This window comes from Chelmon rostratus, chromosome 8, assembly GCF_017976325.1.
Source record: "Chelmon rostratus isolate fCheRos1 chromosome 8, fCheRos1.pri, whole genome shotgun sequence".
Classification (NCBI taxonomy): Eukaryota; Metazoa; Chordata; class Actinopteri; order Chaetodontiformes; family Chaetodontidae; genus Chelmon; species Chelmon rostratus.
The window spans coordinates 18,517,043-18,543,008 of NC_055665.1; the positions used below are offsets into that span (position 1 = coordinate 18,517,043).

The 25,966-nt window shown below is 41.7% G+C and overlaps 1 protein-coding gene across 1 annotated transcript; it reads left to right on the forward strand.

Annotated features, from left to right (window-relative positions):
• Positions 1-242: 242 nt before the first annotated feature.
• emc2 (ER membrane protein complex subunit 2) lies at positions 243-25,966 on the forward strand. Its single transcript, XM_041942793.1, has 11 exons — positions 243-289; positions 1,138-1,251; positions 6,289-6,353; positions 7,302-7,387; positions 9,032-9,089; positions 13,711-13,796; positions 14,091-14,150; positions 17,576-17,657; positions 17,898-18,008; positions 19,765-19,869; positions 25,296-25,966. Exons 1-11 carry the CDS (start codon positions 250-252, stop codon positions 25,380-25,382), a joined length of 894 nt encoding a protein of 297 aa, XP_041798727.1. The 5' UTR covers positions 243-249; the 3' UTR covers positions 25,383-25,966.

The following is a 25,966-nucleotide window of genomic DNA, read 5'->3' on the forward strand; positions in this document are numbered from 1 at the left end:
TGACCAATGAGGTCATGGGCAAAACATGGAGTTGCTGCTGCTATAAATATTTAAGTTTTCTGAATTCACATCAATCATATCACACCGCATGACATTTAAAAGACACCATGTTCACCAACAATCCTTATTACTACAGCATATCCTTCTTCTTCTTCTTCTTCTTCTTCTTCTTCTTCTTCTTCTTCTTGTCAGGCACGCCTGCAGCTAGTCCATGACGTAAGCATAGCGTATGTTGTCAAAAGGGAAAAGATGGCGTCGGTATCAGAAATGTACGATGTGGGTTGGGAAGGTAAGACTAACGATAAAATCAATTCTCCTTATGTTGTCATATTTAAGACTTTCGATCTTTTCTTGGTGTTTGTCTTGCGCAAGACCATTGGGGACAATCGTCTTTCTCCCAGACTGAAAATACGGGCTAAGAAGTCAGCGTGCAAATGAGTTAGCTATGCTAATTAGCATTGTTAGCTAACGTATCGGGTTTAGCTATAACGGTACAGTACATCCATAGCAGCTAAATTGTCACTATTTTTGCCAAAGTAGTGTTTCACGCCAAGCAATAAGCGACGTGTGTGCTCATTCTCAGATGACTATCTAGCGCCTGCAGCATGTGAACGTTAGCCAGTCATGGCTAGACAATCCTGGCTTCGGCTAACGTTAAGGTTAGCTATAACGTTAGCTACGTCGCAAAAGATTTCTGGTTCTGCAAAGTACACAGAACACAGAAATAATAGTGCAGTCATGGTGGTGTCATTTTGTGCACTTCCGAGTGTACCGCTAGCATTACTGACAGCGCAAACGTTACCATATTTGTTGGAAGTTCTAATTATTTCTCTGATATTCCGATCGTTTGAACTAATGTATCGATTGTCACTATTGTCACTAATGAATTGATTGTGAAAAGCTCCAGTAACTTCAGTGTCGCCACACGCATCAGTTCACGTGACGGAAAGTAAACGACAAACGTTAACTCTTAATTCACTTTACAGTTAAGCTTCATATGTTTTGCTTCTCGCAATGTCATTCCAAATTGTGCGTTGCACAGTCCCAGAGTTAAAGGACTAGGCTTGATTACATTACGATGAAAACTTGTTGATACAAATCACAACTTTCCGCATGGTTTAACAACTTCGTCCACAGAGATGAGAGACAAGCTGCGTAAATGGAGAGAAGATAACTGCAGAAATAGCGAACAAATTGTGGATGTTGGCGAAGAGCTCATCAGTGAACACGCATCTAAACTGGGAGATGACAGTAAGTGTGTCATGATTAGATAAATCAGCATGTAATTTTACACAATTTAACATTTTAGCAATCATACACACTCGACATTAAACTCCTCAGTGACATTAAAAAGTATGTAAACATGCTGAAGTGGAGAAATTGTAGCCTTATAACACAAACACAAAGGACAGCTTGCCACTATTTCCTTGTGGCTGCTTTCTCATCATAATATTGAAGTACTGAAGTAGTCTACTGATCTGTTTAGAGGTAAAAAAAAATTGCTTTGATTGAGGATGTTCTGCTTTGTATCGTTGAAAACCATCTAATTTCCCTCTGTAACTGACAGTACGTCCATCTGTACAATTGTGTGAGTAATTATTGATCCAAGTGGGTGATTTTCTGCTGTTTTTATTTTCTCTCTTCTATTTTGTGGTATATATTTTTCTTTTGGATATTTTCCTAAACCTTAAGTTTCCTGTGATATCGAAAACACAGACACAGTCATGGCTGAAAAGCCAAATTCAGTAATACACAGTCATTTGCGGTAAACAGATATTTAGGAGTTTTTAGAGTGAAAAGTAAAATACTTAATTTGGAAAAACTTCAATGGAAACACGTTAACATTTTCATATCTCTTGATTTGATGGCCTAGATGATTAGACAATTTCCAAAAAAATAAACGAAAAGTGTATCTGTAAAAGTAGAAAATATATATATTCCAGACACACTGTAAGCAGGGATACAGTTATGACAGCAATTTTAATGGTGTGAAAGTAAGCAGTGAGCCTTCAAAGGACAATGTTGCATACAGGGCACCATCCAAACCTTAACAAGAAATGCTTTCAGACAGACATTTTCTTATTTGTTCATAATGGTCAATTGCAGGTACATCACGCCTCTTGCTGTACAGAACATCTGTATATTACGCTCCAAATGAGCAGTATAAATCTCAATACATTTATATCAACGTAAGATATAATTTATATTCAATTCATATCAATTATACAGTATACATTTGTTAAGTGTTTTTGCTCTTTTATTAGTGATGTACACAAACAAACAACAAAGCAGTGTAACAACCAAAAACCAAAATCCAAAAGGTTGTTTTTGGTTCTCAGTAGAATGCAGTGAAGTGCTGTGTCCTTGGATGTTTTTTCAAAAGCAACAGAAATAGAGCTGCTGTTCCTCTTTGAAAGTCAGGCAAGGGAAATCCTTTTTCAACTCACCTTTATATAGATAAATTTGACCTCTCATATCACCCTTATTTTCACTTGGCAGTGTTTCATTTGTTTCTTATCACAATAAGTTATCCTTAATTGAGGTAACATCAAGTTAAATAACTGTCATGATACAAAGTTAACTAACTTTTGTCAGATAAAGAAAAAAAAAACACTAAAGTTTTATATATATATATATCAATAAAATGCTGAAAATGATATCCATCAATCATTATCAATCTTTCAGTGCATTAGGAGATGAGAGCTAAATTTCTATTGGTCGTCTCTTGTGTAAAGTGCTGCCAAAAAGTCATTTATTTTCATTCGTACAAAACTCTAAGATCTGATTGTCAGAGTGGGGAAAAGGTTAATCTGCAACCCTGCACATCCTTGCTGATACACTGGAGATATGTTTGGTACACAGTGTGTGATTTTGAATGGAAATTACCAGAATGAGAATATTTTACAATAAATATAAAAGCACAATTGTGAATCCTGCCAGAAATTTACTCAACCTTGTAACTTCAATGTTTGTTGTAATGATGTCTTTTTATTTCATTTATGTCCAAAATTATGAACAAATCATCTCATAGCAGCAGGTTTACATGCAGGAAGAAAAAAAAGAATATACTCAGAAATTATAATAGCTAAGTTAAGTCTATTACTATCTACATAAGACAAAGCATTTTGGCATAAAATCCTCCATTTTTAATTTAACCAAGTATCGTGTACCATCAATAAATGTCTAGCATTTGTTAAAAAGTGAAAAACCAAATCTCTCGAAAATCAGTTGAAAATTCAGCCATGATAATTTTAATTGTGGACAGGCCACCCACTGCGATTGACTTAAAACATGCATTAGGAGGCGCAGCTTCCCTGTACCAATATGGCTGCCAGTCCACAGGAATTGTGGGAATTGGTGTTGGATGTATAGGCTCAACACAGCCTGGCACATAATTTTTAAGTGCACAATAGACAGCGACTACCAAGTACAAGAGAGCTGTGGAATTGATTCACCTCACACACCAGAAAGCACATAAACCCTCATCTCACACAAACGGTTGTGGCAGTGATCACATTAATATGTTCAATCTCTGTCCAGACATGCATTGCGTGCATACATTATATATATATATAATTCTGTACAGCTCTGAGCATTGCCCAGTGGAGCATGGAATACAGTATGCTAACACCCGAGTTTCCCCTCCCCACTGTTGATTTCTCAATATTTTACTGTAGAAGTAGCACTGAGTTTTGCCCACCTTAAACAGACCTCAAAGGTCATGGTTTCTTTTTATAACAGTACTGTCCTGCTGCATTACCCCATAAAACTCTCCCTTTTCCCCTAGTCATTATGATTCATACACTCCTCAAAAGAGGCGGATAAACACTTAACATGCCATGGTTTTATTGAAACCAGCTCTTAAATTGGCTGTGAAATGAGATGGCAATTATCAAAACAAGAGTTGGAATCATTAAAGTCGAGAAAAACTAGAGGCATTTGTTTGTTTTGGCATGACCTGACAGTTTTTGGGTGGAGATTTTATTATTCCTTTCAATTAACAAGGGGTGTTCATTTGGCTGAATGTGTCCCGTATGCTTGTCAGAGCTGTCTGTCCAACATGTATTAATTCCATTAATTGGCTTCTGTAGCCAGGCTGTTAGTCAGCATGTTATAATGTTGCAGTTGACTGAATGGAAAAATGAAAAAAAAAAAGTCTTTTTTTTTTTTTTTTTTTTACAGCTAACCACCAAGTGAAACACGTTAAAGGAATGATTGTGTCTGTTAATGACATTTCTCTACAAGTATATAAATGAAACACTTGCTTGAGATTGGTTTATGTATGTAAAAAACAAACAAAAACAAAACAAAACACTGTTGTCAGTATTCAACCATTGTTATGCCCTGGTCTAGGGGAACCTTTGACAAAACATGATGTGGCGCTCCCCCAGTCTTCCCACTCCAAGAAAGCCAGCAACAACAAGGCAAATTCTAAAATAGGAGCACTTTTATTGGCTTCAGAGGTAGAAATAACAAACAAAAACACTCTAGATAGCCCTAACTTACCTAACCAAAAGAAAAGGGAAATAAATGACAACTGATAAACCTACCTCCTATAAATGAGGAAACAGGAGAAAATCAAAAGGCTTCTCCCTCCTACTACTGCTCACCTTTGCTACTTAAAGAATTTAACAGAATTTGACATTCACCATGATTCACACTAAACACGCTACAACAGGATTGTGTGATGCTGCCGATCACTATGAGGGCCTGGCATTTCCTGGCGGTGGAAAGGCTGGAGAGGAGGGAGCGCGCAGTCCACGGGCTGTTCAAATAGGGCAGGGGATCCGCCCCTTGACCAATCAGGCGAGGCGATCAGACCACACAAGGGACACACCCGCTTCTCGTTCACACATCCATTAGGACACACACACACACACCTAGGAGAGAGGGGAAACTACAACAAACAGACAACACTAAAATATGAACCACAGGGTCATAACAACCATAGAGTCTACACAAAAGGAATCTTAGTAAGCATCATGAAGTAGAAAGTGTACAAGGCAGAGCTGGCTAATATTGGTGCACTTGTCTACATGACCAAGTACAACCACTCTACAACATATTCTGAAAATCAGTATCACGCTATTATGTCACAGTAGCAAGATATTAGCCTTTCATGTTAAGCACACGTGTATTAAAAATGCAAGCTACAGAGACTTGCAGACGTCTCTTTATAAGAAGTGACTTTTGGAAGATTCTACGAATTAGAAATGTTATCACTTTCCCATAATAATTCACTGTTAACATTCATTAAGGACTGTTTTTGAGTGGTGTGTAGTGTCAGGATATTTAGAACCTTTATGCAAACGTGTTGATGATACTTCAACATCACTCACTGACCAAATGAATTTTATGTTGCGTTCATATTAAAATACTTATTTTCTGTTTTTAGTAAAAACTGCCATATTCAGCTGTTGAAACTTGTTCCGCCATGTGAACTACAGTAATTATTCACGCTGTCACACTGAGCAGAGAGAGACATGAAAAAACAGCGTGGCATGTACAGAAATGTTAGTTCAGCTACTTTGGTTTCACAGCGCATCAGCAGTGTTTTTAACAGTGTTAGCAACGCCCCCAAATAAAAAGTAGCTTTGCTCTCTTTTAAGTGCCCAACGTGTGACTGTATCCTTTTTTCCTCCTGTACTTTCAAAGATCACCTTTTCCATGTCTCAGTTTTTCTAGTACAAAGTGTGAGGAAGGCGCCTAATAATGAGGAAAATGAATTGTGGTTGGGGGTGCAGGCTAATGCAGGCAGGCAGATTCAACTTTAGTTTGAAATGGAGAGGTGATTATAACAAATGTAACAACTTTGTTATGTTACACTTAATTTCCTCCAATGCAACATTATTAATGAAATTGAATTAGTAATTTATTTCCAACTCACTGTGGGAAAATGAATAACATGACTGTAAAGCCTCACAGAAGGGCGTTTACTTGAAATGTTCCTGCACATATGATTATTACTATTATTGTACTGCTGTCCAAGTTTTGAATTAGTATTTGGTTTTTAACAAGCAGCATTATCTTCAATGTATTCCATACAGAGGATAGTAAATGTAGCATTACATATTAAATGAAATGGAAATGTTCTTTGGAGTCTTACGCTGCTGATTCACATCATGGAAGCTTGTTTGTGTGAGTAAAAACCATGATGTGCTGATGTTGGGGACACTCTCTAAGTTGGGACGTCAAGTGTACAGTTCAATATATCATTTTTCATGTTACACACAGACAGTGGAATGGAAAGGGCGTTAACAGTCTTCTGTGTCTGTCTCTTCTGCCCAGTATGGATTATTTATGAGCAGGTGATGATCGCAGCGCTGGACTGCAGTCGAGATGACTTGGCTCTGGTAAGTTTTTACCGCTCTTCCTCACACACCCAAGAGCTTCAAAAGCCATCGCTCACTCTCTCACAGCCATTCCTACTTTGCAGCACCCCCTCTGCCAAATGTGAAAATCTGATTTTTATTTGGCCAAATGGTATTACTCTGTCTGTACTTTGGAAAAACAATTTGCTGAGAGTTGGAATTAGAGGGTGTAGCAAATGAGCGGCGAGGCATGCTTCAAGTGTTCGCTGAACTTGGCTATCATTTATAGAGTTCAGCTGCTTTTCCCCTAAGGATTTATTTGCCATCCCAAAGCTTAATGTGATGTTTCTGAGTTCATGTTAAAATATTCATAGCTCTGAAAATGGTCAAATCTGCATGGGATTAAAAAAAAAAAAGGATAAGAGCTCATGGTCATTGAAATGGTTCAACTCCCATTAGTATGAATGAAACAACTCCCTTGGCAAAAAGCATGACTCATTGAGTACAGAAAAGGCAGAACTCAGTCATGCTGGCTATCGTTTCAGCCTCGCTACCAGACTTCAACTGATGGATAGTGCAAAGGATTCAGGTCACACTGCAGACTTTTTCATCTCATTCAAACTAATGCTGAATGTGATTGTGACCATTCCCCACCTCTTTCATGATTGGGTGATCAAACAAAGTCAAGCTCTGTGTAGAGGATGAAGTGGTAGAGAGCATCCTCACTCACAAATGGTTAACATACAGTAGAAACAGCAGATTTTGACATCTAACACTCTATCCTAGACTGTGAAATTCACCTTGAATAGTCTGTTTTTATATCAGTGTAGTAAGTTAAAGTTTGTTTTGCTGAAACATAGGCCAAAACTGACATTCTCAAGACAGGTGGTTTGTGTCTGTAGAGGTATGTGTGCGAAAGCAGGAGTGTAACATAAAGTTTATTTACAGCCGACTATAATTGGTCTCTCTCCTCTGCCCACATCCTTGCAGACCTGTCTACAGGAACTGGAGAAGCAGTTTTCAGATAGCCACAGAGTCAAGCGATTATCAGGCATGAGGCTGGAAGCTTTGGAAAGGTAAGCATTGGAGTGGCAGAGGAGGAAAAAAAGCACAGCCCCACTGTTTTGCATGGTACTTAAGGTGGCTTGGATGTGAGAAACTTAGCATATCCAGAGTGGTACAATGGTCTGGGCGTGTGTGGGGTAAGATGTGTTTATGTTGGATAACCCAGCATTCCTTTGGAGAAAAGGGGAACGGAGAGAGGAAAGGTTCTACGCTGGGTAGTCCTGTGGCCCTTCAGCCTGAGTTAGGGATTCCCGGGAAGGAAGTGGTTGGATCCCACTGTTATTCTGGGGGTCCCTCAAACTTCTCTGGTTTCTGTTCTTCTGTGTTGCCTTATTTTGTTAGTCCTCATCACTCTCTGTATTTTTCTCTCTCGTTGCCCTCCATATTACAGAAAGTATTTGTGCTTTATTTCACATGCAGAGATAAGTAATGTCTTAGAAAGCAGAACGGAACAGAAACGAAGCGGTTAGTATTTTCATTTGTAATGAACTGAAGTACGGGTAATTCAGTCAGTTTACTACCTCGTTCTCATTCCCCACCCGGGTCACCATTGCTGGTTTATCGGTTATGTCAGAGTTTATGTGATAATTGAGAGTGATTGCTTCAGCACTGTCAGATTAAATAAACGGCACACTGGGATCTAATTGGCAGCAGACAGAGCTACACTTGAATGACATGGCTTCAAACAGCAAGGCCCTTCCCCTCCACACGCACACACGCACGCACACACAAGCACGCACGCACGCACACACACGCACACACACTTGGTTCCTAAATAAATAAAGCAAATCAAAGTGGCTTGTGAGTGCTTGCCTGGTGCCATCTGAAATCTCCCAAAGTGTGGCTGAGTAATAAAGTGAATGTGAGGGAAGCAGCAGCGCTGGAAGTGGGGCTTCTCAGTGCTAATGGGAACCAGAGTTGCTTCTGTCTGTTGCAGGCTGTGGGCGGGACAGTTTCTGATCACTGATCTCCGCCTTTGGCTGCTAAAACGTCAGCGTTGCAGATTGCACCTAATAGAAAAAACTTCTAAAATCATCCTTCAGTGGCTGATTTGACATGACAAGTGAAGTGCACATACCTCCTCTTCCCAGATTTCTTTACTATATGATTTGATATTTACAGCTCATAAATTTTCCCTTTAAACCAAATCACGGGGCTCAGTCCAACAGTTTGAGGCGCGCTGTGTTGGATATTGTTGCTTATCAGGGTCATATGTGTGTATTGTGGTAATGTGTATGTGCCAAGAGACAGACAATTGAACCAGCAAGTTAGCTGCGGATCTGGACAGACGCAAATGTAGCAATTTAGTTTTGTTTAAAGGTGAATCAAACTGGATACAATCAAATGAAAGTGCAATCTTCAAAACAGTGTGCTTTGTTTGTATTGATTTCATGACTCATTGTGAAGTGATATAAGCCTTTCACAATGTCGGCTGTGTGACCAGCAATGTAAACTCAAACGAGTGTTTATTTTTTTTCCTTTAGATCAGAACTGATTTCTGTACAGCCTCACTGTAATCACAAGAACCTGCCATGCTGTATACAGAAACTTGATTACCTTGAACTCTGCTTGATTTCCCCACCACCTAATTTTACTCGACTGGGGACTGGGATTGGTTTAAAAACAAATCTGTATTGTTTTCTCTCTCTCTGAAGGTACGACGAGGCCAGCAAGGACTATGATGCCATTCTCCAAGACGACCCCACCAATACGGTAAGACCGAGAAGCAGGGAAAGAAAGGGGAAAATCCCTCTGCTTAGCGTTCTACTTCGCTTCACTTTGTGGTCTCAGCTTTTTTGGAGGGCTTTAAATCTGCTGAGGCACTTTGGTGTTAGCAGTGTGAGTTTGCGAAGTTAAACTCCCCTTGGCCTCTGACCTCAACCACAGTGCTGATCAGCCTATCACCCACACAACTGAAAAGTGTTTAAAGGGGGGGGGCTGGGTGGGTGGGGTGTGATTCATGGTTTTAGTCAGTGGCAGACATGTTTGGTGGAAGTAAAGTGTAAATAAAGGTCTGGCCTTTGAAGATGGTGATTTACAGGACCTTTTAGACCCCCACCCTGAGTGAACAGGGCTGAGCTCCTGTCCCACCCTCTCCATTTCCGTCTACTTTCTTCAGGTGCAAATTCTGTGTGCTGTGCTGATACAGAAGAGCCCTAAATAATCCTTGCTATCTTTTCTTCTCAATTTTCTATTCATCTCGGTGAAATGACTTGCAGAACCATGTCTAGCCAGTGTTCTGCCAATCCCACACCACCAACCCGAAACATAATGTACCTGCTGTTAATTGTTTCCATAAGGACATGTGGCCATGCAAGAAAATAAATCTTTTAAAGGGTTTTCAAAAGAAACCATGACCTTATTTATTTTGGCTGTACCTCTCACCCCAAAGACAAGTCTCCTGTGCCATGCTGACATATGGATCGCTTTAGATATATTAAACATTTTCTCTCAGTGCTGCAGACACGGCATAGATGCCTGCGTTTTGGATGCCATATGAAGATTCTTCATCGGTTTTGCCGTCGGTTATCAGCTTTAAACAACTAAAAGCATTGCTGAAAAAGCTAATAATTCTTACCTCGCTCTGATGCACCTCACCTACTCTCACCATGGCATCGAGGAATAGCCTCCTCTTGTTTTTTTGTAGTCACAGCTGCTGGCCCACACCATGTCTCACTCCCATCTTCACTTCGTCGAGACCATCTCTGTTTATTTTACGCTTTTGTTGCTGTTGGAAGTTTGAAGGTCAGATTGGCAAGTCAGCCTTTAAAACAAGGGACAGGGCTGTTTTCATGGGCCGCTCCCCTCAATTATATTTAAATTTAAAAGAGCGGTCATGCGCGCTATGTACTTCTTTTTAAGGCAAGGAATAGGCTGAATTTCACAACGAAAGTGTGCAGGAGTTGTGAAAATGCATTTGTGGTTGAAATGTCGCCTGGAAGGGCTGAAGTACAACAACAATTTATTTTGTAACCTTTTTGATCTTTTCGTCCAGTAAGTATGGACACTCTCAAATTAGGCTGATGCTGACTAAACCAAATATCTGGTGACACTAAAAACAAAATGGCAAAAACAATCGACTTTCCGAAGTTATGCTGATGGCTTGATCCATGCCATGTTTGACAAGAAAAACATACTGGGATGGTTGCAGTTAACATTCTGAAAAGATTTTGTCCCAGTCATGCTGTCCAACACGAGATTGAAGTAAAAGCCACAAATCCTGTTATTTACTTGTAACACTGTCATTTTCATATACTAAATGGGTGTTGCTACAGCAAATTTATGTTTAAGTAATTGTCATAATCTGCAACAAATTGCTTTGCATTTATCCACTGTTTAGACAATTTAGACAATGGGAGCTGTAATTTCAGCGAATCCCAGGGCACCTCCCCGACATGGCACAGCTCTTCTGGGGATTCCAGGGACATCCTCGGAAAGGGACTGGTCGGTTTCCTGGTCTCTGTGTGCTGGATATTGCCACCCAAACGAGTGTAGGCTGTCAGTCAAACCGGGGTCCGGGAATGGAACAAAAGAGAGAAATAGGTCCTCTGTTCCTGGGATGTTAACCCTCAAACCTTTTTCCCACAATGTCCTGAATGACTCGGTTGTAATGGCAGAGGGTGGAGCGCTGATATGATGACATCGTTCAGGTCACCTGTCTTGGAGTGAGGGCTATCTCCTCCCTACATGTTCTCCAACATACTCTTGAGAATCAGGCAGGGGATGGGCCAGAGAAATGGCGGAAAATTGGCGACCACAAAGAAGACTTGCGAGGCATCCCAGCATGCGAAGCAGAGATTGGAAACTGAGCTGTTGTAATTACAGGCTGTGGAATAGATGTGGTACCCATTAACCAAAATTGTTGAATCAACAAAAATTGCTCAAGGTTTTTTTGCCATGGCGGTGTCCAAAAAATGTTTCAAACTCTTAGCCCTTCCATTGCTTGCTATGTTCCAATACCTACAGCAATGATCTGGCAGAATTCTTGTCTGCATCTATAAATGGATTTCTTTCCACCTTTTTATTTCTTCTTGTGAGCATTTTCGATGCTTCCCACAATATTTGCATACAAGGATGTACCAATGTATTATTTTATCAACATGGAGTTGCCTCAGTGATTGTGTTAATATTAAATTCCAATGCGCTCATTTCACCCTAATTGTTCAATGTAAAAAGCTACTATTTCTTAAAAAAGCAACTGAGGTCACATAGACAACTACTGAGGTTGACCCACTATCATATGCAATTACAGATTCATTGTAGGATGAGTTTATATTTGTGTGGGTCAAGTCTTTTAAAGTTTAAAACCCCAATTCAAAATTTTCTTGACCAATAAATGTGAAGTATTTTTAAAAAAACTAATACCACAGTTTGACTTGCACGCCAAAAATAACATTCTGTTTTTTAACTGATTCTAATTGAAAATATATTCCTCCATTGCTGCTATGTACAGTAGCAAACCTTAAACAGCATCATAAAACATTAGTATTTGTCTGAACTGGTCTTTTGCTCTTTTTCTTTTCTTCCTTTTCCTCCATCCAGTTTCAAGTGTATACAGGGTGCTAGGTGTGCCACCCTTGTTGTGATGTTTCGTATTATAAAAGAAGGTTGTGGTAGGTCGTAGCGATGAGCCGGGGTTGATGTAAATAATCCACTTCTCACTCTTAAGGTCTCCTCAGAGCACTAATTAAAAAAGAATCAGGACAACAGAGGGATCCGACCCACTGCCAGATTTTTCTGGATCATTAGTTAGAAAGGAGGAAAGAGGGGAGTGGTTTGGAATTGCGTCTCTTTTAATAAAGTGCTGTGTGACTCTCCAGGCTACCAACTTCCATATGTCCCTTTGAGCCCTAAGTGGTTCTTTATCAGGGAAAGAAAAAAAAAACCTGGGAAAAAAAGAGAGGTGGCTGTGGTGATGGTGAGAGTGCACAAGTGCAAAAATCCACATTCAACATCACTGTTTGTTTAATTTTTTTCTGCCTCCCTTTTTTGGTATCAGATGAGGAAAGATCCCACATGCTTGTAATTTTGTCTGAAGTGAGTATAAATTCCTGAATCTCACATAGCATCAATGGAATGCACTGGACGTAAAGTGGTGTGATGTGTGTTTTATGGTCAGAGGACATTGAAGAGGAATTAATGGGTTGACCTTTCACTGCTCTTTGTTGCTTGATAACTTCAGAACATATTTTAAGTAATTTTCTCCTACGTTGTTTTTAGGCCACCCTGATATTAAAAATATACACTTCTACAGATGTGAACAGTGTGTTTGGGAATACGATACATTGTGATGTAGGTAGATATCCTTACTGTTGATGTTAAAGTCCTTCTTTGTTTTGTCAAGATGTTGTCCTGTTGCCTGTATGCTTTTCTTACCCCAAGAGGTTAAAATATTGCTTGTCAGTTGTTGGCTGTAGTGTCTCTGCAGGACCCAATCCCAGTCTGATGGATAAGTGGATTTCTTGTGATGGTAGTGTCAAAAAGGGCCCAAATTTACAGCTCCCTAGACGTGACTCATTCGTAGTCCTCAACAGCTTTGGTTATGAGTGAAGGAGAGGAAGCCTCACTCAATCAAGTGCTAGTCCATAAATAAAATAGGCTGTGACAGGGCAGTGCACTTCTAACGGAGCGGCAGCCTCCTGTTAAGGTTTTCACTTACTACTAAAAGAAGGAGGAGGAGGGTTGGCGGGAGTAAAACATTTGGAGCAGAAAAGTCAGAGCAGCAGGAGTAATATTTCCTAATTCAGATTGATGAGAATCTAATCCACCTTAAGGTTACTTCAACATCAAAATGAAGCGGAAAGCAATTTTCAGCTGATGTAAGTTGGGCTGGTGCAGGGCTCGATGCGTGCCGCGTCGTCAGGAAGACAGGCGATGGGGTTTGGGGGAGTGTGCCATTTTCCCCACTTGGTTAGTGAATGACTCACCACTTTATCTCAGCCACTGAGCTCATTCCAACTCCCAAACATTGACTCATAATGTGTGTCCATCTCCTGTTGGACATAGCCACTAACTGTCTCCCATTATGTCTTCGTAGGCTTGTATTCATTTAAATTTCCCATTAATAGTACGGATAAATGTGACGAAGTTAACTTGTTCGTGCCTTCTGTGCTTTTATTTTCGTGGCTGTTGCTGTAATGCATCAAAGTGCTGATTCATCTTATAGAAATGATTCAGTCTCACAGCAAAACGTTTTATGGATTGTGGTGCACTGAAAAGACGCTAATGTACACACTTAAACACACAACTCTTACACTCACTCATCCTCTCACCCCCCTTCCGACAAACACTCGAGGGGCAGAGTTCCTAATCCTGTTTACTCTCTGCTCCACAGGCAGCGAGGAAGCGCAAGATCTCCATACTGAAGGCCCAGGGGAAGAGCACTGAAGCCATCCGGGAGCTCAATGAGTATCTGGAGCAGTGAGTTTTTCTACAACAGGGGGAGAGGGTCAACCAACCCGCCCTCCAGCTCCCCCACACCCCCAGCTCCCATGGCTTTTATTTTAATTACAAACCGAGTTTGCTTTCAATTGAGCTGGCACAACTTGTGCATAAAATGCGAGCAGTCTCTTTTTCCTAACTTGATATTTGGATGACTGCAATTATTGTTACTGTAATAGGTAATACTTGCATTTTTACTTTACTACATTACAAATGTATTCCCTGTTTTAAAAGTCCTGTTATGACGATGAATTTGTCATTTTGTGTTTACAGGTTTGTTGGTGACCAGGAAGCGTGGCATGAGTTGTCAGAGCTCTATATCAACGAACATGAGTAAATGCATTTTTGTAATTAAAGCAACAGTATGATCTTAGCTCTTAGCTCATTTTTTACACCCAAAATCAGTTGGGCTAAAACCTCAAGGGTATTTACTCGTCCTTTTTCACTTCCTAATGGCATATAGTGCTATATGCTCACCTTTTTGTATTAATACATCCTTCAGGAGTACTGCTAGGTGGACAGCCAAGTTCCTTCTTGTATGTACCATATTATTTGTGGTTATGCTGTGACCCACTTTTGCAGTTACAATCCAATTAAGCCAGTAGACAGTCGAAGCAAGACATTTTCACCAGCTGTCTGTAAACTGAAGCTTGATTTTTACACAGAGGATAAAATAAGCTTTGAAAAATAAGCATTGATTTCAAACTGCAACTTTGAAAAGCGACCAAGACAAGGGAGAAATGGCAAATACCTCAGTGAGGTAAAGTAGGGCTCAGCAATATATGCAGCCAGGTTTCTGCCAAATGCCTGTTTGAACTCCACACGGCCTTTACGTAAGAAATCGTTAAGCCGAAAAAGAAAATAGGTTCTTTTTCTCAGATCAGTTAAAACAAGTTGCCATGGCATCACCATGTTGGACTTCACCAAAATGACTGATGGGAATATGAATCTGTTCATCATAATAGCAAGAAAATAAAAAATAAACAGGGGTCGGCCTAAACAATCCTGAACGTACAGAAGGGAGTGTTTGAAGTGTATCTGCTTTGTGTTGCTGTGTGTGAAGTTTTTGTAGTATGAACTCTTCTTGTAGTGACATATGTTAGTCATATAGAAGTGCCTTAGAAATCTGTAATCTGTCTCCAGTAAGGCCACCATATGTTGGAGGTGTATCTGTCAGTTTAACAGGGCTTTACATCAGACTGATGGCTTGATCTCCAGAGGGCCTTTGGATGGCCACAATGGAAGGCGGCGAGATGCCTAACTCAGCCAGGGGTCTGAATGGAGCCCTGTCCATGTTCGTCACATAGGAGTTGTTTAATGGGATTTCGGTCTTAAGCCCCCTCTCCTACATACGAGAGCAGACTGACTCCCTGGCCTCCCACTGATATCTCAGTTGCCAAGGAGAAGTCAGACGAGCAGTGTAAGAAAAAAATTATTTTGTTTGTGTCACCTTTTGTTCATCCTTAATTGTCTGGGGCTGAGAAGTTAGTGAAGCAGTGTCTGTAGTTAAACTGTGGTTTCATATGCGTGTGTGTGTGTGGGTATGCTGACGTTGTTTGGTTGCTCTGGTACGAGGGCAGTGGCAGCTGGAATGTGTAGCGCGGTGAGAAGGCTACTTATTGGATATTTCATGCTTTTGTCTGGGAGGCTTTATTGCTGTAGTAGCCAGAGGAAATCCAGGGGTGAGCGGATTATCTCCAAGCTTATCCCAACACTTCTAATATCGCACCATTCTCTCCCACAGCCCCTTATCTACAGGCGTGTCAATTTCTTTTCTTTGTTTTCTTTATTTTGGGTTACAAACTCCCCGTTTCCCCTCCTCCTCCTCTTCCGGATAGCCCGGCATTATCGCCACTCTTTTCCAGAGGGATAGAGCAGGGGCCAGAGAGTGAGAGCACTTGCTGCAAAATTCCCAGGAGAAGGTGGTGGCGCTCCCCCCCCCCCCCCCCCCCCCAGCCAGAGAAAACAGAGGGTGATGTAGAAGCCGGGAGGAGAAATAAACTCTCCTTCCTTCACTGCGTGACACCCTGGGAGCTAAAAATAAACAAAGCAGTGTGTCTCTGCGCTGCCATTGTTTGGGTGGCAGCAGCCATCAATGTTAAAGCATTAAAAACGTAATTAATAGTCTCTGAATCGACACAATTAAAACAATCCTTATGCCAGGGGTGTTTGGACAGGAGATTATTTTGTCTGTTTGCGAGTATTGCATGGAGCCTCTGTCGGAATCTGCTGTTGGCTCTGATTCTGACCCAGCTTATGAGACTGTTCAACAAAATTGGACTGGTCATCCAGAATTACAGGATAAATAGTAATCATTTTTTCAAACATACTTTGCACAGTCTGAACCCATTTTTGTCTTATATGCAGTCAGAATGTGGTATTGAAATGGGGGGAAAGCCACTGCTGATGGTTTTACTAACCTCCAAAAGAAACAAATACGATTCTTACAGTCTTGCGTATGATGGTGGCTACAACCTTACTCGAGCACTGCGGTAAAGAGTGAGCTTAGGAGAGTAGCTCCGTGATGGTGAGGTTAGATGGCTTAGAGGAAGAGTAGAAGAGGTAAGGGGCTGGCTCTGATACAAGACTCTGGTTGATGGCTGATGGAGCAGGCCACGGCCACTGCATGAGCACATCTGAAAGTCTTTATGGAGAGGAAGTGGTAATTGTAAGCAGCCCCCAACCTTCCAAGCCCTCTGATCTCCCCCTCAACTCAACCCCTTCCCCCTGTTTATTTCTCTCTTTCTCTGTCCCCACCTTTCTTTCCCTCCTATGCTGTTAATCTTTCAGCTAGTTACTATGGCAGACTTTAAATAGACTGATTCTTCATAGAGGTTCTTCATGTTGACAACATTTGGTTCCCGCAAAAAAAACTCTGCGTCTTAGCCTTTCCATTACTTCTCACAAGTGAAATTACTTCCCACCTACCACAGTGTCATAGCCATGCATGCAGCAGTCTTCTGCTTTTTTCTTTTGAATGCTAAGATTAATTCAGAAACATGTTAAACCTTGCACAGGAAAATAAAAAACTGACATTACTAAGAAGTGAAAGATTGGCTGCAAAGAAGGACACGCGCTTTTGTTTGGATGTACTGATAAATAGCCAGTGTAGCCCCATTTTCTGTTGCTACTCCTGCTTCTGCTTTGCTCTGTGTGTGTTGGCTTCTATTTTGTTAGGTACACAGACGTTTTATGGCTTTGTGTTCAATGATATACTGTATCTTAGCTCGTCTTGGCCTGGGCCTGTGAAGGGGAAACTGTGTATTAGAAGTGGAGTGGCAGCAGATTAGTGTGAGGTCAACAGCTCAGCAGTCTGCTGCTGAGAAGTGATCTCATCTGAGTATAGGCACAGTGTGCCAGCTCTTACTGTAGTGCTGACCTCAGGAAGGTAGTTAACTACACATTAAAGGCTGAAAAAACACACAGACTGACTGAAGATTGATCCTCACTCAGTGTCCCCAAAGGAGGAAGAATCGCCACACTAGATAGGCTTTTACCTTTGCCAGCTGTCTGAATAACCTTAACTGTAAACCTTTAAATAAACGCAATGTCATGAGGTGGATCTTTACAGATCTTTTCAACATAGGCTATAAGTTTATCACATGTAAACTCACCCATACCCCATGTAGTTCTCAATTCAGATTTATACCTGTAAATTTATTGGGCATAGACGTTGCGCTTCACAGTTGAGCAAACTAGAGGATGACACATCCACAGCTGTATCAATTGCCTTACTGTTTTCCTTGTCATTTCCACAGCTATGGAAAAGCCGCGTTTTGTCTGGAGGAGCTGATGATGACCAATCCTCACAATCACTTGTACTGTGAGCAGTACGCTGAGGTAGGTACCCGCCTGGACGTCCATCATCAAGCATGGGGGGCAAACCGTGGAATAAATGTGGCTCTCTGTAACATCGAGAAACACAGACACGCACTTAACGTCATTGGGAATACAGGCTCATGAAAGGAGATGTGTTTACACTTGGTTGTCATGTGTTGCTTATTCAGATGTCGTGCTGTCATTGCTCGAGCTGCCCTTTAGCACAGCTTATTTGATTGTGTTTAATGCCTCCTCATACAGGTGAAGTACACACAGGGGGGGCTGGAAAACCTGGAGCTGTCCAGAAAGTATTTTGCCCAGGCGCTGCGGCTGAACAACCGAAACATGAGGGCATTGTTTGGTCTGTACATGGTGAGTACTGCTTTGCATGAGGAGAACGTGGGAGAGAAAGAGAGCGAGAGAAAGAGAGAGAGAAAGAAAAAACAAAAACAGTAGAACCTTTTTTGTAACTCTGTGGTTTGTCAAGGTTGAAGCTGGCCACTGAGTGTGTCAAGCAAGACTGTACTGTGAGTCTGTGTGTATAAGTGTGTTTTTGGGGGGAGCGAAGAAGGGGCTCTCAGACAGGTCAGCTCACTGCTGACTCAGACGGTGAACTCCAGCATTGGAAAAGTCTGCCCCTCTGGAGCTCTTTATTTTAGTAATAATACCCCTTTGGTGAAGCGTTTTTTATGTTTATGACTTGAATAAATAAAGTAGTCACGGAGTGAAAAAGAGAAAAGCGCAAGAGGAAGAGCAGCACAACTGCTGCAAGCATTTTGTCACTGGCAAATTATCCAACCAGGTGCCAGTTTGATTGTAGTCTTGGCCCGACAGCCCTTTCATCTACGTATTTGTTTAAACAGGATGTTGTCTGCTAGTGCCAATGCATCATATGCAAGTGAGACTTGACATAAAAACACAAACGAAGCGGTGCAAGGAATAAAATGTGGAGAGGGGAAGCAGGTCTAACACAGAGAACCCCAGTGTTTTCCTCTGTGCTGCACTGGGAGCCTTCAGGCAGTCCAAACACCCCAAAGCAGCCCATACCCTCTGAAAGCGCTCTGAGGTGTAGAGTACAGGAGGAGCAGGGCACGGTCAAACGCTTCTGTTAACTCTCACGTTCGTCTGGAGACAGAACAGGCCCTGTACGGCTTCCTGACAAGTCATCCACTGACACTCGGGTCCTTAATGGATTCTTCAGGTGGGAGTTTATTCTGAATCAGTCACACATCTGTCTTGAAAGTGTATTATGCAGATCGTCAGCTAGTCTCGGTGGTCCAGATTTTGACAGGTGCAAGAGGTTCAGTGAAAGGACAGGAAACTTTCACCGTCTCACACTGCCTGAGTCAGTTCGACAGAGGACCTGGTAGCACTGACCACAGGTGGGTTGTGGGTTAGTTGCTCACAACATTTGCATGGGGATTCCCCTCCAAAACAGTGCACTATGTTATTCGGGGATAGCCTGTTTGTCTTGACATAATCTAAATTAGGGTTTTTCTTGAGTTAAAAAAAGTAGTACAGAAAATGCTTACTAAAAAATACAGAAGCCAAACCATTTGATAGAAAGAAACAGGGCCAGGTTGATTGGTGTGTAGTTAAAGTTTCAGCGCGCTGGTAGGGATGGCTTTGAAGTGCAGGCAGGGTAAGCCCTCTGGGGTTTGCTTTGTGGAGAAGATGGCATGATCATGGGAAAGACACGGGATTTGTGGTTCGGAGGGGAGCTGGGAGCTGGGCAGGCAGAGACCGTGATTCACACAGTGCTCCTCTCAATGTGCACCGCTTTTTTTTTTTCTTTTTCTTTTTTTTTTGAAGACATGCAAGGTTCTTTCATCGCCGAGAATCGATGGTGTTGGAGAAATTAGGCCCCGTTAAGTGACAATTTACGTATGAAGCATTAAAGCACTCACTTTTTCCTCCCCATAAATGATTTCTCCTGTGTCATCAGGCCAAGGTCTGTTTTTTCTCTTCATTCTGCCACAATGACTAGTGGAGTGGTAGATGGTAAGAGTGGTTGCACATTCATCTCAATTACGCTTTTATTGCCGTTTCACCAAGTTTTGATATAAGAACGCCCCTTCCCCTGTTCTCTCCTTTGCTGCCTCTTCCCCTTTAATTTTTTTTCCTATAGTCTGCAAGTCACATCGCTGCCAGTCCAAAAGTTAGTGCCAAGGTGAAGAAGGACAATATGAAGTATGCTGCCTGGGCTGCCACTCAAATAAATAGAGCCTATAAGGTGAGTCACACTCTCATGGATTTTCATCCGGCTTGATATTCTACCTTCACGATACCTGTTTTAATCTTGCTGTTACTCTTGTCTTGCTCCATATCTTTGGAGCCTCTGCCTTTTACCAAAGAACATCTCTGCTTATCCCACATCCCACTTCATCCCACTAGAGTGAAAACCACCAATCATGTTATCTTATGACACTTCTGTTGTGTTTTAGCTTTTGTGGAGTATTTGCACACTATATCCAGACATCCAGAAATCCCCTCATTTGCATAGAATGTGAAATGCATTCTCCACCACCAGATGACCCCTGAATGTACAGCAGTCCTGAAGGATGTCTCTGCCTTGCAGTGTTTTAATAACAACCTAATGTCGTTTGGTGTGTCTGGGCACGGTTACTGTTAACGTGTTGATTTAACACCACAGCGTCTGCTTAGACTTTATTCCACGCTCTGGCTTTGCGAATGAGCTTCTCGCAGAGTCACAACCTGATTCTCTGAGGACGACAATCACGCTAGGCTGTAGCAGAGAGTCGTCTGGTTCAGTGATTTTCAAAGTGAAGTTCAATGACCCTCAAGTGCCTTTGAACTGAATGTCGGAGGTCCCCAGCAAATGTACAAGCCTTATTATAGATTTTAAAGTTATTTCTGCAGTTGCAGTGTTTCTTAACTAGTTATGCACTAAGCATTAAGTCAACAGATACGAATATTCTCCCAGATAGTCATCACTGCAGTTAAATCTGATTACTACCAATGAACCCATTTGTGTTCATTTGAGGATCCGTGAGAAAAAAACTTTCAGGACCCTTGAGGTATACAGCACGCTGTAACTCTGAGATGTTACCATACCGAGAGTAACAGAGTGGGCAAACAAGGGAGCTAAAGTATGGAAGTGCAGTGTGCTCACATATCATAAAGCAAGGCGGGGAAAAGTGAGGAGCTGTTCAGATGGTATCACTAAAATAGTTTATGCCATTGTTATGGCAACCCAAGAATAAAAGCACATTTAATAGAAATCTATTTTGCCGTATGGGCCATATGTGTTGCTTATTTGGGTATGAACAGTTAAACATGTAATAAGCGGTTCTTCGCTCAGCCTGTATGGGTCCTGTTGAGCGAGGCTCCCTGCTGAGCCTCTAAAGACCTCGTCTCACCACACTCATAGACACATTTCACATATTAAGCACTCAGACAAGTATGAGGGCTCTATTGGAAAATGTGTGCATGTGAGTAATGTCATGTTGAGTGGCTGTGCTCTTGTAGAAGTGTCATGGAAGAGCTCTAAGCTTTTACTTGTTCCGTTTGGTTTAAATTAAATGGGAATGAAGTGTCATACCTGAAGCGGTGCAGCCCGTTTTGTTTGGGTTAACACTTAATATGTATGCCGACATAAATCTCCTTCATAAATAGAAAAATGTAGAGGTGGTTTGGTCAACGGAATTACTCAATGAGATGTCTCAGTTAATGTCAAGTCCACACTAACTCCACTTTGATCAGTATACCTGCTGACCTTACCTCGCTGTCTTAGAGAGTCTTTGATCCCAGCAGGGGACAAGATGAATATCTCAAACTGCAAACTTTTAATCATAAGTCAGAGGCCCAGAAGAGGGAGAGGGGCAAAGTATGAGAAAAGAAAATAATATTTGGAGGGTACCCGCCAGCGTTCAAATATCTGACAAAAATAAATGAGGGGTCTAGGGTGTCAGGCTTTGATAGGACAACTGAAGTTGAGTAGAAGGGCAAGGTGAAAGGGCTGACAGCCAGATAGCATAATAACAACAACAACGGTCTCTAGTTCCTGCCAAAAATCCTGTTACAGTCTCTAAATTAACCCTCTTTTCTGTCATCATATTACACTGAATGTTATATTCATATTTTAAACTGGTTATCAGTCCATTATCCATTAGTCCAATACTGGCAGAATTTCCAGGCTCTATGTAAGTACATCAGACAAGCTTTAAAATAGACCCATTATAACAATACTATGAGACTTCATGTGAAACTTGTTAGAGGGGAGAGACAGTAGCATAACCAGTAGAGGAGCACATGTTTTCCTCACTTAAATATTTTCTTTATTGCCAAGGAGGTGTGGGAGAGGGTTTACCCACAGACAGGGAACACACATCTGTGTTTGGTGATGTTGGCTGTAATGAATCAAATAGATAGCTATTTGCTATCCAAACACTGTGTTACATATGACTGTACAGTTTAGTAGATTCTTTGTACAAACAACTCAATGGACACAAACTTTATTTCTCAGTCAACACTGTTGCAGTGAGTTTATCGAAAAACTTTCTTCAAAAAAATATTTAACCTTTTCTGATTTTACTAGCTAGACACCAATTAGATGCCGTAGAACATATTTATACTTGGCATATCTAAATACATTGACGCCATTGAAGTTTGAATCAATCTCAGGAAGCTGATATGGGCATTACTATGACGGGAAGACCACGCTGTAGTGGCCCAGAGCAAAATGGTTTCAGCTGAGTTGTTATGATGACAGACTGAAATACTTCCGCTACTCTTAGAAGCCAGTGGACAAAGCACAAGTGTTTAAGTTTTGACTACATGCGGTTTTGACCCCCTGGTGACGATAATGAGACAGCTCAGTCAGTCACACCTTTGTCCTCCAGGGAGCATGATGTGAGCTTCACCCCGCCCCCCTGCTCCTGCCCCGTTCTGTAACCTCTTGTATTTGTTGAAGTTGCCTGGCAATAGTGAGGTTGCACTGGGATTTCAACTCGGCTGTGAGTTTGTACGTACAGAAAGTATATGCAAGCCTGGCACCACGCACATGTGCGCTGGTAGCTGTTTTTGTGGTTGCTGTGTGACAAGTGAAGTTAAATGAATAGGTGTAAGGATTGTGTCCTTTATTTTTAACCACCCCCCCACCCCTCCAGTCAAATGATTTCTGAGATGTTTAAAAGGGAGCGGTGGTGCGGGCCTCTGTCAGACAGCTGCAGGCTGCTGTGGGCTTGTGCTTGCTGATTGATGGCCCCTTTAAAGCGTTGATCATGTCAGTTGTCTACTTTTATTACGCTCTGGTACCTGGTGATTGTCATACCTTAGCGGGAGAAAAAGGTGGGCAGGTGAGTGCAAGTGGGAGCAGACATCAGCAAGAGGTCACTACAGACTGGGGCCCAAAAAAGTAATTACCTCTTTGAGGTCGGTTGACATATACATGGTCTGGAGATGTGAGAGTTGTAGGTGCAGGGGGCTTCAAAGCAGCACTACATGGCCTGCCCTCCTGCCCTAACTCTCTAAACAGATTCTCTGATTAGCTCCTCTGTCACGGACCACAGGCTTCCACTGCGTCACAACTCTATTATCAGATGCTCTAAATAGATGTGGAGCTGTCTGGTCTGCTCCTACTGTTGTAGAATAGGGCAGGAGTTAATGTGGTGGTCTCACCTCAGGCTGAGGGGATAATTGACTACCGGGCCCGGGGTAATGGCGCATTAGGCAGCAAGGCAATGAAATGCACTGATCATTATAGCAACCCCACCGCACACGCACACACACACACACACACACACCTCCTAAATCTAGAAGAATGAGTCACACTTGGAAATTACGCAGCCAATTGCACACCTTAGCCAACTGCCCTCTCTAAGTTAGAGTTTGGCAAATGAGAAAGGAAAAAACTTTTGCCATGGAAATACAGTATAGGCAAGGTTTAGGCTACAGTTGGTTCCTGACTGAAGAAGCCTGAGCAGGGCCAAAGGTTGAATGAATAAATGCCTCACAGCGTTAAAAGCATTGCTTTATGTTGAACATAGGGTTGAGCGTTGTCTGTTTTTCTGTGTTATTCCACAAACTGAATGTAGAGGAGGGGCTGTATGTGGTTTTGGAAGAAAGCCAAGATGGTCCTGGTGAGGGCACAAGACTTAAATTTCTGCAGCCAGCTGTGCGTGTTTCTCGTTTCGAAACTGTGTTTACAATGGGTGTCTGTGCCTCTGTCCGATCAAGTGTGCACACGCTCTCGGAAGGGGTTCATTTCTCACCTTGGAGGGTATGCAGAATGTGCTCTGTCCAGAGGCAGCTCTGAAACACTATCCCCTGCCTGTGTTTGATTCAGGGTAATGGTGTTTTCACAATGATTTAATTGAAAGAACCAGACAATGCTGTTGCCTCTTGCTTGTCCTTTGCTGTTCAGCTGTTGCTGACATCTGCAATGCTTCTACACAGCCACAGGTTTTTATATGATGATTGATATTCTGCAGATTTTCCTGGGGATTTTACTTCTGGTTTTTGAAATTGCAGAGGCTTTAATTTGTACATTTTGAACATCACTGTTAGCCTCCTATATTTTATCACAGAGATAGAAAAAGAGACGTGAGATATTTGCTATTTTCTTTAATCATAGGTCTTCAGAGTCCATGTCCCCTTCAGGACGACTTGTCCCCTGACTTTTCGTCTTGTGCCAGCATCAGTTTAAAATTTCCATTTGTCCGATATTTTGGTTTGTAACCAATTACCTGCAAAACTAATGACACTTCCATCAGCCTCAGCTGTACTTTTGTACTTGGTGCTAATCAGTAAATGTTAGCATGCTAACATGCTAAACTAAGGAGCATCCTGGAAAGGCTCAGTCGTTCACAAGCAAGGATGGAGCGAGGTTCACCACTGTGTGAACACATGCATCTGGCTCGGAAACACTTAGCAGAACCACTGTCGGTAAACACAGTCCGTTTGCAAATGATTGCATTCTGCTTTCAGAGGGTCCCAACTTTTTTTAAATTGGAGTTGAAGCTGATAGTTTTTTTTATGTACAATAACTATGATGGAAAGTCAGAAAAAATTACAAAAAGCTTCATACAGATTAATGTCGGTGTATAAATATCGGTCAAATGGATTACTTCGACTTCATATCTCTGGTACCCTTTTTTTTTTTTTCTCCTAGGGGATGCCTTTTATATTGCAAAGCTTAATTGGCTAGAAAAAGTGTGTGTCCGTATGTGCATGCATGAGTAATCCTGGATGTGCCTGTAGATTATAATTTGCGGCACTTCCTGTGAAACCCTTTGGACGCAGTGCAGAAATTAGAACGGAGTGTTATGTACTCCTTTACTAGAGGCCATGGAAGTGGACTAATCATGTGGGCATCCTGTCCCGGAGATCACACACAGAGAACTAAAATGGCACTTATGCAACAGTCGAGGAAAAACCCTTAGATTAGAGGTATTATTTTACAGTGCATGACCTGTTTACCAATTCTAATGACCAATGTTGTCGCTGATTGTTTTTGTTTCTAGCTTTGCAAACTGCACTGTTTTCGCTGTGTTCAAGTGTGTTTGGTTCTCCATTGCTTTTGTTGGCAGAGTGATCTAATGAGTTGATCTCCTGTTTTCCTCTCCCTGCTTCTCTTTCTTTCTGTCTCTGTCCCACTCCACGCCTTTCTGCCTTTCACCTTCCCTCTCCGACCTGCAGCTGGCTGGTCGTGGGACCAAGGAGAACAAATGCTCCATGAAGGCGGTGGAGGAGATGTTGGAATCCATGCAGATCACCATGTCGTAGACGCCCTCGTCCACGCCTTCCCTCGTCCCGTCTGTTCACACACAGCCACATGGAGCAACACGGCAGCTCAAATAGCCTTGCAATGTGACCAGAACCAAATCTTCAACTGATGTTTTTTCTCTCTCTTTATATCTTCAAGTTTGGTTCTGTAATTGATTGAACTTGACACGGACAATGTAAGACATGGTTTCCCTCAAGTGCAAAGATTTCCCCACCCATCTGGAAACTGAGCAGCAAATTCCAAATACTCCAACTTTTTGAAACAAGTTCAACATAGTATTGCCCTTACTGTGATATCTGCCAGACTGGATTATACTGTCCCTCCCATCCCATGCTCTCTTTTAGGTTCACCTTGAACTAATATCACTAATTAGCACATTCACATCAAGGCTATTACTCTCACCAGGACAGATGACAAGCTGTACAGTAAATGCTATTTATAAAGACAATGTGGAGACACCACCTGTCTGCACTGACGTCCTTAACTGTTTCCATGCTATCTGTAAATGAAACATCTTGATCTAATAAAACTTTTTTTCTTTTGTCTAATCTATAAAAATGTCTTAATAAAAGTTGGACTGTTA